The 15,620-nt window shown below is 41.0% G+C and overlaps 1 protein-coding gene across 1 annotated transcript; it reads right to left on the bottom strand.

Moving 5' to 3' along the window:
- Positions 1-1,183: 1,183 nt before the first annotated feature.
- LOC130845353 (olfactory receptor 1J2-like) lies at positions 1,184-13,950 on the bottom strand. The gene is made up of 2 exons (XM_057722435.1): positions 13,454-13,950; positions 1,184-2,126 (listed from the first exon to the last, which is right to left on the bottom strand). Exons 1-2 carry the CDS (start codon positions 13,948-13,950, stop codon positions 1,184-1,186), a joined length of 1,440 nt encoding a protein of 479 aa, XP_057578418.1.
- Positions 13,951-15,620: the final 1,670 nt, after the last annotated feature.

A 15,620-nucleotide genomic window follows, 5' to 3' on the forward strand; every position in this document is an offset into this window, starting at 1 on the left:
TGTAAATTTTACAAGGGCATTAATTTTTTTTGAACTTGTATTCCCAGAATGTAGAAAATTGCCTGGCACATAGCAGTCATCCAGGAAATATTTTTGTGTGCCTGAACTGTAAATTCATGCATTCACTTTTTGCTATTACAAGTGAGATCTCTAGGAAAAAGACAACAGTTGTTTTCCCAGAATAAAATTAATCCGATAGAGGTATGCTGTTCTCCACACAAAAATCCAATTTAGAGAGAAAAATCATAGTCTTCCATGAAAGGGGAAATTTGGTAATTGGATTGACTACTCTGTGGTCCCCTACTGTCACAGGCACAATCGAGTTAAAGTTTATTTTGGTTTTAGCAAACAATCAAAAGATCTTTAGTAACTAGATACTGCATTCAGAAGGTATGCATTCTGGACTTTACTAAAACTAAACTTTAGAAACGTAATTGAATATTTGTGGCTCTGGAACACTAGACGAAAAAGAGGAAATGAGCTGGTTTATATCGCATTTATTTCGACAGATAGAAACTGTGAGTTATAATGAAAAGTTATATAACCTATTACTAAGGAGGGTTCTTTAACCTATCAAAAGAATATTACATGAAACTTAAACTGCCTCTAATTGAGAGTCCTGGTATTCATTTCATTATAGAAAAGTGAAGTGCTGAAAAACATTTGAGAATCCTGACCATCTACCACCTGCGGACTGGAAACTCAGGGTATGAGAAGGTACAGCTTGGTCCAAAATACAATCATATTTCATACATCTAATCAGAGCCTAAAACAAATCTGGCTTCATCGTAAGAAAAGGAAGCATAAAATGCCAGTCTCAGATTTTCCTTTTGAGACAGGCGGTTGGTGTGTGTTATCTTAGCAAGTCTTTCTCTCTTTAGGAAGAAAAAACAATAGTACAATGCATTCAGATTGATCAATCACATATCTAACTAATAAAGAGTTTGGTGCTTAGAAGACCACAAGCCTCATGTGTGTTATGGGCAACGACATATTTAGGATTATGGAAGAATAAATGGGCAACAGACATGACTAAAGTGAAAGGGATTGGGCCAAATAACACAGTGACCATTTAAAGGACAGTTGGGAAGGTGCTGGAGACATGGTGGGTCAACAGACAGCTTTTCAAGAGAACATTTCTGACAAAGTCAGCGGGGGAAATAAGAATATGGTTGGCAGATTCTCACTTGGCGAAAAGGTTAATGTTTCTGAAAAGAATCCCCAGAGCCAATTTCATGTCTCTGTTCCTTAGGCTGTAGATGAAGGGGTTCAGCATGGGGGTCACCACGGTGTACATCAGTGAGGCAATCATGTCTTTGCCATTGGACTTGGCCGATGAGGGGGAAAGGTACAGTGTCAGAATCGTTCCATAGAATAGAGACACCACAGACAGGTGGGAGCCACAGGTGGACAGGGCTTTGCGAATCCCTTTGGTAGAAGGGACCCTCAGGATGGAGACCCCAATGCAACCATAAGAGACCAGGATGCCACTCAATGGAATAATGAGAACTGCAACACCTGCAACGACTATGCCCAGCTCATTGAGAGAGGTGTCTGAGCAGGAGAGCTTCAGCAGGGCAGCAAGGTCACAGAAGAAGTGGGGGATGATGTTGTCAGCACAGAAGGACAGTCGAGCCAGCAGGAGGGTGTGGGACAGGGCACTGGCACAAGACAGGAGCCAGGCTCCAGCCACCAGAGATACACACAGCTCCTCCCTCATGAGGGTGGTGTAGTGGAGAGGGTGACAGATGGCCACATACCTGTCATAGGCCATTGAAGTGATCAGGAAACTGTCTAAATCAGCAAAGAATATGAAAAAATAAGTCTGTGAAATGCACTCGGCTTTGGGGATGGATTGATCCTGAGTGTGCATGTTCATCAGCATCTTTGGGACGGTGACAGATGAGAAGGAGACGTCAGTGAGGGCCAGGTGGCTGAGGAAGAAGTTCATGGGGGTATGGAGACGAGAGTCCAGCCTGATGAGCAGGAGGATGAGCAGGTTGCCCAGCACCGTGGTCGGGTACATGCCCAGGAACAGGGCAAAGAACACTCCCTGCTGCTCTGGCAGGATGGGGAGCCCCAGGAGAAGGAAGTGGGACACACTACTCTGGTTCTCCCTTCTCATGCTCCTCTCCTGTCTGCTGGGGATGAAGGAGAGCGGGAACCGTCAGAGGCTTTGCAATTGTGATTATGGCCGCCACACTAGGGTCTCTTACTTTCTCATGGAGAGAAACAATAACTGCCCTTATTTCTTTCCTCACCTAGAGTTGCCATAGCAAGTGACACCCTCAATGCTCAACATGATTCCTTTCAGTGGAAACCAGAGCAAATTTATTCTCCTCTTTTCTTTTTTATAAATCATGTTTCTGGCACTAAGCTACTGATTGGAAATACTAGAATACGTAGGACATACAGGACCTCTTCGTTCAGGGTACTGACCATCTAGGAAACACCTGACAAAGGACTACCTAACATTATGAACCTGAAGCCAGATTGTTTGTTTTATAATCCTGGCCCCATAGCTTTCTAGCTGTATGACTTAGGATGCTAAATCTCTCTTGGCCTCCTGTGGTGCCTCTGTAATGTAAGTTACCAATATCACATGTCCATAGGTTTAATAAGAGGATTCTAATTCAATGCACATTAATATCTAAGAAGAGTGTCCTGCATAAAATACACACAAAATTTTATTGATTATTTTTATGACAGGATAAATATCCAGGAAAAACAGTATCAAATTCAGGAATTTAATAAAACAGTATTATGGCATTCTCAGCAAAAAGGACCAAGAAACCGATCTAAAATGTGAGTCTCTCTGAGCTCTCACACTCTGAAGGTGAGTTAGGCCACCACGCTAGGGTGTCTTACTTTCTCGTGGAGAAAAATAATAACTGCTTGAATTTCTTTCCTCATCTAAAGTTTCCAAAGCAAGTGACACCCTCAATGGTCAACATGATTCTTTTCAGTGGAAACCAGAGCAAATTCATTCTTCTCTTTTCTTTTTTATAAACCATATTTCTGGTAGTAAGCTACTGATAGGGGATACCAGAATAAACAGGACACACAAGACCTCTTCCCTCAGGGTACTGACCCTCTACAGCAGCAGTCCCCCAACTTTTTTGTGCCAGGGACAGGTTCCGTGCGATGTTTGGTTCAGGCAGCAATGCCAGCGATCCAAAGCGATGGGGACCTGCAGATGAAGCTTCGCTCGTTCGCCTGCCTCTCAATTGCTGTTGCTTGGCCCAGTTCCTAACAGGCCAGGGACGGGTATCAGTCTGCGGCCCAGGGAATGGGAACACCTGCTCAGAACACCTGACAAAGGACTGGCTAACATTATGGACCTAAAGCCAGATTCTTTGTGTTACAACTCCAGCCCCACAGCTCTCCAGCTGTATGACATGGGATGCTATTTTTCTTGCCCCTGCAATGTGAAGACACCAATATCACACATTCATAGAGTTAATGAGAGGACTCTACTTCAATGCACATTAATATCTAAGAACAGCGTCCTGCATAAATTACACACAAAGTTTTATGCCTGTTTATCTTCTTGCCAAGAAATAAACCTGAATTAAAATTCAGTTACCTGATTGACCATCACTGTTTCCCAATATTGGTCTTCACAGTGATAATAACTGACATGTAATAAACACTAGTCAGACTAGTACATTTTTGGATTATAGCCTTACTAAATATTTTCAACAGTCCTGAGAGTTAGGTGTTATTAAACTTCAATGTCAACATACTCAGAAGGAATAGGAAATTAGCATGAATACAGTTAGTAACTTCTATAGTTACACTCCTCTCCTCTGTTTTCTAAAAACTCATAGGAAACTTTGCTTCTATGGCCCTACTATTTCTCTCTTTAGTTAGACAAAATAGGCAAGACCTTAAGAATTGTTCTTTCTTCATTTGAAGAAGTCCTCCTTCTGAGATAATTGTCAACACTCAAAATCCTGCAGCCCTTTAGTTTGCAAATGGCTTTCATTTGCCTTAATTTCTTTCAATCCATCAATGTTTGTGTCTGAAAACTAGAGAAGACAGTGATTTTTTTTCCTTCATTTTACTAACAGGAGTAGTGAAATCACTTAAACAATCTCACATAGACACTGTATAGTGGAAACAGGTCTCAAAGGTTGATTTTCTGATAATCTCTTCATTAGAGAGAGAACCCACCCACTTCTTTTTATGATGTGTAGAGGGGCTCAAGTCAAATGTGAAATGTGAAATGTTAAAGTTAAAAGTTAACAAATGCTTAGGAGAGGAACTTGACATTAACATTGTGTAAGACTCTGTCAGCAGGTGCTTGTTCCAGACCAGGGCATTGATCAGGGTCATTAACTGACTCAGCTCATGGGGCACAAGGAGGGACCAGGTACTTGATCCTTCTGCCAAGGACTGCTTCTCCCTTAAAGTTGCTAGATTAGACATAATCCAGGGTCTCAAAGATCTCCTGGAGGAGAACCAGGGCACACAACGACTCCAAGGAGCTGCAATTCGAAGGGAGGGGAACAATACACAAGTGATTCCATCAGCACCATGTATGAAAGAGGTGGCTGGGAAATTGCTTAGTAATGAAGAAGGGAAGTTGTGACCTGGCCGGGGCGGGGGAAGGTGGGGACGGAGTGGGGGAGGGATTGCGAGAGAGCCTATGGATGGGCCTAATTTTCCTGTCTTCATACCAAATTTTCTCTCCTAAGCAGTCTGGAGAGTAAGGTGTCTCTGCCTCCACCAGGCTACAATTTTCTAAATGCTCACAATGTGCCTAGAACTAGTGAAGCCCCTTACAGACAAGAGCTTTCCACAGTGATCAGGATCCCATTTGACAGTAGACAGTGCTGAGCATCACCAAGGCCAGAGCCGAGACCACAAAGCATTAAGTGGGAAAAAGACAAATATTTGAGTGTGGAAATATATGGCGCCAGAAATTAGCTTTTTGTTTTTAAATTATATTACCAAAATTGAAGCAAAGTGTCAAAAATATCGGTCTTCCAGGGGCCCTGCTGGAGTCTTCAAATCACTGAAAAATAGATGCCAGTAGCGCTTCAAGGTGGGCTTCCTTCAGAGCTGCCTGTATGGATTCTGATCTCAGGCAAGTGAAGAGTCAAAATGTGAGACTGTTCCACACACACACACACACACACACACACGTACACACACAGGAGTATTTGATCTTCTGTTATAAAAGAAGTCAAGGTGTGGGTTTGTTACACAAAACCACTCACACACTATCACAGATACATACTTGTGAAGTAGAGACTTATAGATTTCTCTAGCTTATACTCAAAGTAGGTAAATACAGTCCAGGTACGAGTCAGCTTCACACAAATCTACGCAAAACTCACAAACAAAATACACCTGTACAACACAGGTACACACACAGAACTCTCAAGCATCCTCTACCACAGGCATTATAGTCACAAGAAGTCACACATATTCCAATCTCAAGCAATGCGCAAGCTCTTACATACAGCACACAAGCAACAAATGCAAGTAAAATAGGCACACGATGAGAAGAAATTTCTAGCATTTCTGACCTATATATATCCTAGTGTGTTTGTCATGCAGTGTGTTTGTCAGTTACACATACATGCATAAAGCCATACAACACAATACACCCTCAAAAATACACATAACATCTCTGGTGGTCACACACGGACACATTTACACACAGACACACATGTACAACTGTTGAGATTTATGGGCTCCTGCTGAGCTGTACTACTGCTATGAGTTCAGATATTTTTTGCTTCGTTCTGTTACCTGAATCCTCACTTTCTATCCAGAAGACTCAGGATCCAAAACAAAGATTAAAGCTCTGTAGCCCAAGGACCTTTACAGACTCTCATCTCTGTTCACCAGCTTTAAAATAATGGTCAAGAAGATCTCCTTTTACTTATCAGAAAGAGACCCCAGAGAGAAACAGCACCAAGTCCCTGAGTAGAGAAGTAGTTGACTGGGGCTAATTGTCCAACTTCCTGCTGGCCCCTTGAGAAGGAATTTATTTAGGGTCCAGAGGGACTGGGCTGTACCTGAAGTCACAGGAGAAATTGTCCTTAATATCAGTGGTCCCTTGGGCTTCTGGTCCAGTCTCCCGGTGGGAAGTAGACATTCCCCCAATGCCCATGGCCTCTACATCACGAGTTCAGCTTCTCTGTACAGCAGTGTATGGTACAGGCAATATAAGGACCTCAGAGGGCTTCTGCAGGCTCCCCAACACCTACACAGGCTTATATGAGAACACAAAGCCCGTTAAAATGTACAGGTCTCCCCACTTCTCTCTGAGGTTATTGAGAGTATGGTCTGTGCTTATTCAGGAGTAGGGGGAATGAATGTATAACTCTGGAAAAAGGACTCTGGACTCTCCGCCTACTCAAAAGCATACCTCAGCAATGTAACAGAGATCTCAGATTCAGTTTCTTCACAGGAGAAGTAATAATTGTATGCTTCGTGTGAGTTTGAAGGATGGTTAAGTGGGCACATAATGAAAGTTTAATCAATGTTAAGGTTTATTGTCATTGTTTTTGGGTCATTAGGGATCAGCTATGGCTTACAATAGACAAGTGTGACTGGTGATTGTTGAATGACTTCATCTGTCCATTCATTCAGTCATTCACTTAATCATTAAGGCTCTCATAAAGGTTAACACTGATATATGCTCTGGAGATACAATAGCAAATTGTTTAAACAGAAATCCCTCTTGGGGAGCACACACCCAATTGGGGGGGGTGCAAAAAAATGTATTAATGCAAACAAAAGGAAGGTAAATGGTTAAAAGTGCTGAGGTAGGATAAAAATCTGGCACAGACCAAGGGAGAATTAAGAACTTCAAAAATCACCCATTCTTATGGAATTCTTTTTCACAGACACCCAGACACCCATCCAATCAAGTGGCTGCAGGTCTGTAAACTGGCTTACACAACTATATACCTGTTACGATGGCTAAAATTGAAAGGACCGCTGCTATTAAGTGGTGTTGAATTTATGACAGAACTGAAACTCGCATACACTGCTAGTGGGAATATAAAATAGTTTGAAAATTTCTTTAAACGTTAAACATATACCAAAATACATAACTAATAAGGACCTACTGTATAGCACAGGGAACTCTACTCAATACTCTGTCATGACCTACATGGGAAAAGAATCTAAAAAAAAGAGTGGATATATGTATATGTATAACATTCGCTTTGTTGTATATCGGAAATTAACACAACATTGTAAATTGACTAATACTCCAATAAAAATTTTAAAAACTAAAAGTAATGAAATGGGAAAAAATTTAAACATGTACTTAGCATGTGACTAGAGGAAAAACATGTATATATCTATATGTAGACTTATACAAGAATGTTCATAATGGCTTTATTTAGTAGCCAGAAATTAGAAACAGTCCACATGCCCATCAAAAACCTGTGGTTTATCCATACAATGGAATGCTATCCACCAATTTTGAAAAATGAACCGTTGATACACAGTATGACATGAATGAGTCTCAGAGTGCTTATGCTGAGTGAAAGACGGCAGCAAGGAAAGAAGACACACTGTGTGATTCCACTTAAATAATTTCTAGAGGATGCAAACTAATCCATGTGACAGAAACAGGTGAGTAGTTCCCCTGAGGCCAGATGGGAGGAGCAAAGAGAAAGCAGTAGGGTAGGCGTCAGGAAAAATCATGATCTTGATGGCTAGTGGTAATAGCTTCGTGGGTGTATAAAATGTCAAAAGTAGTCAAATTGTGTACTTTAGAAATGCAAAGTTTATTGTATGTCACATATACCTCAAAAAATCTGGGTGTTTTTAAAGAAGAATAAAAAAATAAAGTATGATCAAGTTATTCCTCTATTGAATCCCTTCCAAAGGGTTCCCAAATCACTCAGACTGAAGACCAAAAAGTATACTATAATGCTTAATTTTATGTGTCAAATTAACTAGGGTGCAGGACCTAAACTGCAATATTTGGCCAAACACCATTCTAGATGTTTCCATGCAAATATTTTTTGGATGAGATTAACATTGCAATGAGCAGACTCTGAATAAAGCAGTCTGTCCCCCATAATGTAGGTGGGCTTCATCCAATCAATTGAAGGCCTTAAGAGAAAGACTACCCTCCCCCAAAGAAGAGGCAATTCTGATAATTCAAAAAGATATATGCACCCCAATGTTCATTGCAGCACTATTTACAATAACCAGGACATGGGAGAAACCTAAATGTCCATCACCAGAGGAATGGATAAAGAAGATGTGGTACATATATATATGATGAAATATTACTCAGCCATGAAAAGGAATGAAATAATGCCATTTGCAGCAACATAGATGGACCTAGAGATTGTCATACTGAGTGAAGTAAGTCAGACACAGAAAGACAAATATCATATGATATCACTTATATGTGGAATATAAAAAAAGGTACAAAATGAACTTATTTCAAAAAGGATATAGAGTCACAGGTGTAGAAAACAAACTTATAGTTACCAGGGAATGAGAGGGGGGATGGATAAAGTGGGAGATTGGGACTGATATAAACACACTACTATATATAAAATTGATAGCCTGCTGTACAGCACAGGGAGCTCTACTCAATACACTGCAGTGACCTATTTGGGAAAAGAATCCAAAAAAAAAAAAAAAAAAACCCAAAAGAGAGCATATATGTATATGTATAACTGAGTCACTTTGTTGTACACCTGAAGCTAACACAACATTGTAAATCAACTATATTCCAATAAAAAATTTTAAACAAGAAGAAGAAGGTACAATTCTCTCAGCAGGCTGGCTTCAGACTCAAACTGAAACTTTTCCTGCGTTTGCAGCCGGCCAGCCAGCTATGACGATTTTGGACCTGCTAGCCTGCACAACGACATAAGCCCACCATTCTGATAAATCTCTGTCTCTCTATATATCTCTCTCCACACAAAACACACACACACACACACACACACACACACACACCCTATTGGTTTTATTTCTCTGGAGAACCTTGACTAATACATCTACTATGACCTTAGTGCCCTACAAATCTGGTCCTCTGATATCTCTAAGTGTAGTGCCTACCATGCCTTCCCCCCTTCCCCAGCCCTGTCCAGCTATAGAGGCCCCTCAATGTCCCTAGGATAGGCCAGGCACTATCCCACCTCAGAGTATTTCTAGGTGATGATTTCTATGCTTAGAACGCTTTTGCCCAGAACCCCCCATTAGTTACCCATCCTCACTAATGAATTTCTTTGGATGTTATCGTTCCAATGAGCTCTACCTGAACCACATGATGTTAAGTTATGAACCTCACCCCCAGCACTCTTCTTCCCCTTTTCTATGCCTCCTTGATTCATAGAGGTGTTTAGCAACAGATAAAACTTTAAATTTATTTACTTCAGACAAAACCCATTCTTCCATAGAGCTTACATTCCAGTAAAGAAATGATGACAATTTAAAAACTAAGTAAAGCTTATGCTGTATTTGAAGGTTCAAAACTGCTATGGAGTGCCTTTCCTGCTGGCAAAATGGTTAAGAATCCACCTGCTAATGCAGGGGACACAGGTTTGAGCCCTGCTCTGGGAAGATCCCACATGCCACGGAGCAACTAAGCCCATGACCCACAATTACTGAGCCTGTGCTCTAGAGCACGTACTCTGAAACAACAGAAGCCACCCAAAGAACCGGCTGTGCACCACAACGAAGGATACCCCCCGACTCCCGCTACTAGAGAAAGTTCACGTGCAACAATGAAGATTCAATGCATTTCCATACAAATCATAAAAGTTCTTGTTCTAGTTCTGTGAAAAATGCCATTGGTAATTTGATCAGGATTGCATTGAATCTGTAGATTACTTTGGGTAGTTAATCATTTTCACAATATTGATTCTTCCAATCCAAGAACATGGTACTTCGCTCCATCTGTTTGTATCATCTTTGATTTCTTTCATCAGTGTCTTACAGTTTTCTGCATACAGGTTTTTTGTCTCCTAAGGCAGGTTTATTCCTAGGCATTTTATTCTTTTTGTTGCAATGGTAAATGGGAGTGTTTCCTTCATTTCTCCTTCTGATTTTTCATTGTTAATGTATAGGAATGCAAGAGATTTCTGTGTGTTGATTTTGTATCCTGCTACTTTACTAAATTCATCAATTAGCACTAGCAGTTTTCCAGTAGCATGTTTAAGGTTTTCCATATATGATATCAGGTCATCTGCAAAGAGTGACAATTTTACGTCTTCTTTTCCAGTTTGGATTTCTTTTATTTCTGTTTCCTCTCTGATTGCTGTGGCAAAAACTTCCAAAACTATGTTGAATAATAGTGGCGAGAGTGGCACCCTTGTCTTGTTCCTGTTCTTAGAGGGAATGCTTTTAGTTTTTCACCATTTAGAATGATGTTGGCTGTTGGTTTCTCATACATGGCTTTTATTATGTTGAGGGAGTTTCCTTCTATGCCCACTTTCTGGAGAGTTTTTATCATAAATGGATTTTGAATTTTGTCAAAAGCTTTTTCTGTATCTATTGAGGTTATCCTATGGTTTTTATCCTTCTATTTGTTAATATGGTGTATCACATTGATTGATTTGTGTATACTAATGAATCCTTGCATCCCAGGGAAAAACCCCACTTGAACTTAAAAGCTTTTGCACAGCAAAAGAAACCATGAACAAGACAAGAAGACAGCCCTCAGAATGGGAGAAAATATTTGCCAAGGAAGCAACTGACAAAGGATTAATCACCAAAATATATGAGCAGCTCATGCAGCTCAATATCAAAAAGCAAGCAACCCAATCCAAAAATGGGCAGAAGACCTAAATTGACATTTCTCCAAAGAAGACATGCAGATGGCCAAGAAACACATGAAAAGATGCTCAACATTAGAGAAATGAGAGTCAAAGCCACAATGAGGTGTCACCTCACACCAGTCAGAATGGCCATCATCCAAAAATCTAGAAACAATAAATACTGGAGAGGGTGCAGAAACAAGAGAACCCTCCTGCACTGTTGGTGGGAATATAAATTGGTACAGCCACTCTGGAAAACAGTGTGGAGGTTACTTAAAAAACTAAAAATTGAACTACCATATGACCCAGGAACCCCACTCCTGGGCACATACCCTGAGAAAACCATAACCCCCAAAAATAAATGTACCACAGTCCTCACTGCAGCGCTACTTACAATAGCCAGGACATGGAAGCAACCTAAATGCCCATCAACAGATGAGTGGATAAAGAAGATGTGGCACATATATACAATGGACCATAAAAAGGAATGAAATTGAGTCATTTGTAGTGAGGTGGATGGACCTAGAGTCTGCCATACAGAGCTAAGTAAGCCAGAAAGAGAAAAACAAATATCATATTCTACGGCATATGTATGGAATCTAAAAAAATGGTACTGATGAACCCAGTGGCAGAAGGAGAATAAAGATGCAGATGTAGAGAATGGACTTGAGGCCACTGCTGGGGGTGGGGGGGGGTGGGGCAAAGGGGAAACTGGGATTAAGTAAGAGAGTAGCACTGACCTATATACACTTACCAAAGGTAAAATAGGTAGCTAGTGGGGGGCTGTTGCATAACACAGGGAGATCCACTCGATGATTGGTGATAAATTAGAGGGATGGGATAGGGAGGGAGGGAGTCTTAGGGAGAGGGGACATGCGAATATATGCATAAATATAGCGATTCACTTTGTTCTACAGAAACTGGCACAACAGGGTAAAGAATTTATACCCCAATAAAGAGCTAAAAAAAAAAATCCCGTAAGATTCAATGCAGCCAATAAACAAATAAACCAACCAAACCAAACCAAAACAAAAAAACTGCCATCAGAAAAAAAGAGCATGATGAGCAGGTTCAGGAGTGCTGGAATGTAAACTTTATGAGGGGATTAATTATTTTTTAACTTGTATTCCCAGAATGTAGAAAATTGCCTGGCACATAACAGTCATCCAGTAAATGTTTTCGTGTGCATGAATTGTAAATTCATGCTTTTACTTTTTCCTACTAGAAGTGAGGTCTCTAGGGAAAAGACAACACTCAATTTCCCAGTCTAAAATTAATCAGCTGCAGGCTGTTCTCCACATAAAAATCCATTTAGAAGGAAAAATTACAGTCTTCCTTGAATGGGGATATTTGGTAATTGGATTCACTACACTGGCAACTTTCACAGGAATAATCGAATTAAAGTTTATTTCAGTTTTGGCAAACAATCAAAAGTATTAACTAGATACTGCATTGAGAAAGTAACCATTCTGGACTTTACTAAAACTAAACTTTAGAAATTTAACTGAATATTTGTGGCTCTGGAAAACCTTGGCCAAGAAAGAGGAAATAGAGCTGAATTATCTCAATTAAATTCAACAGATAGAAACTGTGACATAATGAAAAGGTATATTACCTATTACTGAGGAGGGTTCTTCAACCTATCAAAAGAATAATCCAAAAAACTCAAACTGGCTGTACTTGAGATTCCAAATGTTCATTTTATGATAGAAAAGTGAAGTGCCTTAACACATTTGAGAATCCTGACCATCTACTACCTGGGGACTGGAAGCTCGGAGTATGAGAAGGTACAGCTTGGTCCTAAATACAATTGTATTTCATACCTCTAATCTTAGCCTGAAACAAATCTGGTTTCAACATTTTTAAAAAAGCATAAAATGCTACTGTCATATTTTCCTTTTGAGACAGGTGGTTGGTGTGTGATATCTTAGCAAGTCCTTCTCTCTTCAGGAAGATAAAACAGTACTGTAACATATTCAGATTGATCAATCACATATCTAACTAATTAGGAGTTTGGTGCTTTGAAGACCACAAATCTCAGGTGTGTTGTGGGCAATGTCATGTTTAGAATTATGGAAAAATAAATGGGCAACAGATATGACTACACTTTAATGGATTGGGCCATTAACATAGCAACCATTTAAAGGACAGTTGGAAAGGTGCTGGAGATGTGGCTGGTCAACATGCAACTTTTCAAGGGGGTGTTTCTGGCAAGGTCAGTGGGCGAAATAAAAACATGGTTGGCAGATTCTCACTTGGCAAAAAGTTTATTGTTTCTGAAAAGAGTACCCACAGCCAATTTCATGTCTCTGTTCCTTAGGCTGTAGATGAAGGGGTTCAGCATGGGGGTCACCACTGCGTACATCAGTGAGGCAATCATGTCTTTGTCATTGGACTTGCCCGATGAGGGGGAAAGGTACAGTGTCAGAATTGTTCCATAGAAGAGAGACATCACAGACAGGTGGGAGCCACAAGTGGACAGCGCTTTGTGGATCCCTTTGGTAGAAGAGACTCTCAGGATGGAGACCCCAATGTGACCATAAGAGACCAGGATGCCACTCAATGGAATAATGAGGACTGCACTCCCTACAGTGACTATGACCATCTCATTGAGAGACGTGTCTGAGCAAGAGAGCTTCAGCAGGGCAGCAAGGTCACAGAAGAAGTGGGGGATGATGTTGACAGCACAGAAGGACAGTCGAGCCAGCAGAAGGGTGTGGGACAGGGCACTGGCACAAGACAGGAGCCAGGCTCCAGCCAACAGAGATACACACAGCTCCTCCCTCATGATGATGGTGTAGTGGAGAGGGTGACAGATGGCCACATACCTGTCATAGGCCATCACTGCAAGAAGAAGGTTATCAATGCAACCAAAAAATATGAAAAAATACATCTGTGTCACACACCCTGCATAGGGGATGGATTGGTCCTGAGTGTGCACGTTCATCAGCATCTTAGGGACGGTGACAGATGAAAAGGAGACGTCAGTGAGGGCCAAGTGGCTGAGGAAAAAGTACATGGGAGTGTGGAGGCGAGAGTCCAGCCTGATGAGCAGGAGGATGAGCAGGTTGCCCAGCACCGTGGTCAGGTACATGCTCAGGAACAGGGCAAGGAACACGCCCTGCTGCTCTGGCAGGATGGGAAGCCCCAGGAGGAGGAAGTGGGACATGCTGCTCTGGTTCTCCCTCCTCATGCTCCTCTCCTGTCTGCTGGGGATGAAGGGGAGTGGGACATGTCAGAGGCTTTGCAATTGTGATTATGGCCACCACAGTAGTGTCTCTTACTTTCTCGTGGAGAAAAACAAACTGCCCAAACTTCTTTCCTCACCTAGAGTTGCCAAAGCAAGTGACACCCTCAATGCTCAACACGATTCCTTTCAATGGAAACCAGAGCAAATTCATTCTTCTGTTTTCTTTTTAATCACCCACATTTCTGGCAAATAAGCTACTGATTTGAAATACCAGAATAAACAGGACATACAGGACCTCTCCCTCAGGGTACTGACCCTCTAGGGAACACCTGACAAAGGACTACCTAACATTATGAATCTGAAGCCAGATTCTTTGTGTTATGATTCTGGCCCCACCACTTTCTAGCTGTATGACTTGAGATGCTATATTTCTCTTGGCCACGTGTTGTGCCTCTATAATGTGAAGATACCAATATCACATGTTCATAGAGTTAATTAGAGGATTCTCATTTAATGCACTTTAATATCTAAGATCAGCCTCCTGCATAAAATACACACAAAATTTTATTGGTTATTTTTATGACAGGAGAAGTATCCAAAAATACAGTATCAAATTCAGGAATTTAATAAAACAGTATTATGAGATGCTCAGCACAAAGGACTAAGGAGCTGGTCTAAAATGTATGTCTCTCTGAGCTCTCACACTCTTTGTGTGTGTGTGTGTGTGTGTGTGTGTGTGTGTGTGTGTGTGTTCCTCTTTATTGGAGTATAATTCTTTTACAGTATTGTGTCAATCTGCTGTACAACAAAGTGAATCAGCCACACTTACGCATATATCCCCACATACCCTCCCTCTTGAGATTCCCTCCCAAACTCCCTATCCCACATCTTTAGGTCTTCACAAAGCATCACGTTTTCTCCCTGTGTTGTGTAGTAGCTTCCCACTGCCACCTATTTTTCATTTGATAGTGTGTATGTGTCAATGCTAATCTCTCACTACCTCCCAATTCCCCTCCTGCCGGTGTTCACAAGTCTATTCTTTATGTTTACATCTCTATTCCTACTCTGCCACTATGTTCATCAGTACCATTTTTCTAGATTCCATATATATGTGTTAGCATATGGTATTTGTTTTTTTCTTTCTGATTTACTTCACTCTGTATGACAGACTTTAGGTTCATCCACCTCACTATGAATAGCTCAATTTCAGTCTTTTAATGGCTGAGTAATATTCCCTTGTATATATGTGCCAAATCTTCTTTATCCATTCATCCGTTGATGGGTTTAAGTTGCTTCCATGTCCTGGCTATTGTAAATAATGCTGCAATGAACATTGTGGTACATGTATCTTTTTGAATTATGATTTTCTCCGGGTATATGCCGGTCTCACACTCTTAAGTTGAGTTTCTGAGCTCAGATCCTATCACTGGGGTAAATTCCCTGACGGAACTTTTCTTAATGCACGTTTATCTTCTTGCCAAGAAAAGCCCTTATTCTGGGCATGAGGTTCCTCTATCTCCACCCATATCTGGTGCTTCATGTTGGCTCAGATCTGGATACTCACAGAGAGGGAGACGCCTGAGCTCTGAGACCTGGGATCTGAGAGCTGGGAGATACTGCAGGATTGGGGGTGTCTATTCGAATTCACTTACCTGATTGGCCATTACTATTTC

Source organism: Hippopotamus amphibius, chromosome 2 (assembly GCF_030028045.1).
Source record: "Hippopotamus amphibius kiboko isolate mHipAmp2 chromosome 2, mHipAmp2.hap2, whole genome shotgun sequence".
In the NCBI taxonomy this organism is placed as follows: Eukaryota; Metazoa; Chordata; class Mammalia; order Artiodactyla; family Hippopotamidae; genus Hippopotamus; species Hippopotamus amphibius.

What these genes read in the sequence shown, in the direction of transcription:
- LOC130845353 (XM_057722435.1), bottom strand. Translation starts at nt 13,950, where the DNA reads ATGAGGAGGGAGAACCAGAGCAGCATGTCCCACTTCCTCCTCCTGGGG. An exon ending in ACCCTTCTGCTGGCTCGACT is followed by an intron (nt 2,127 to 13,453) that starts GTCCTTCTGTGC and finishes ACAGGAGAGGAG; the next exon opens with CATGAGAAGGGAGAACCAGA.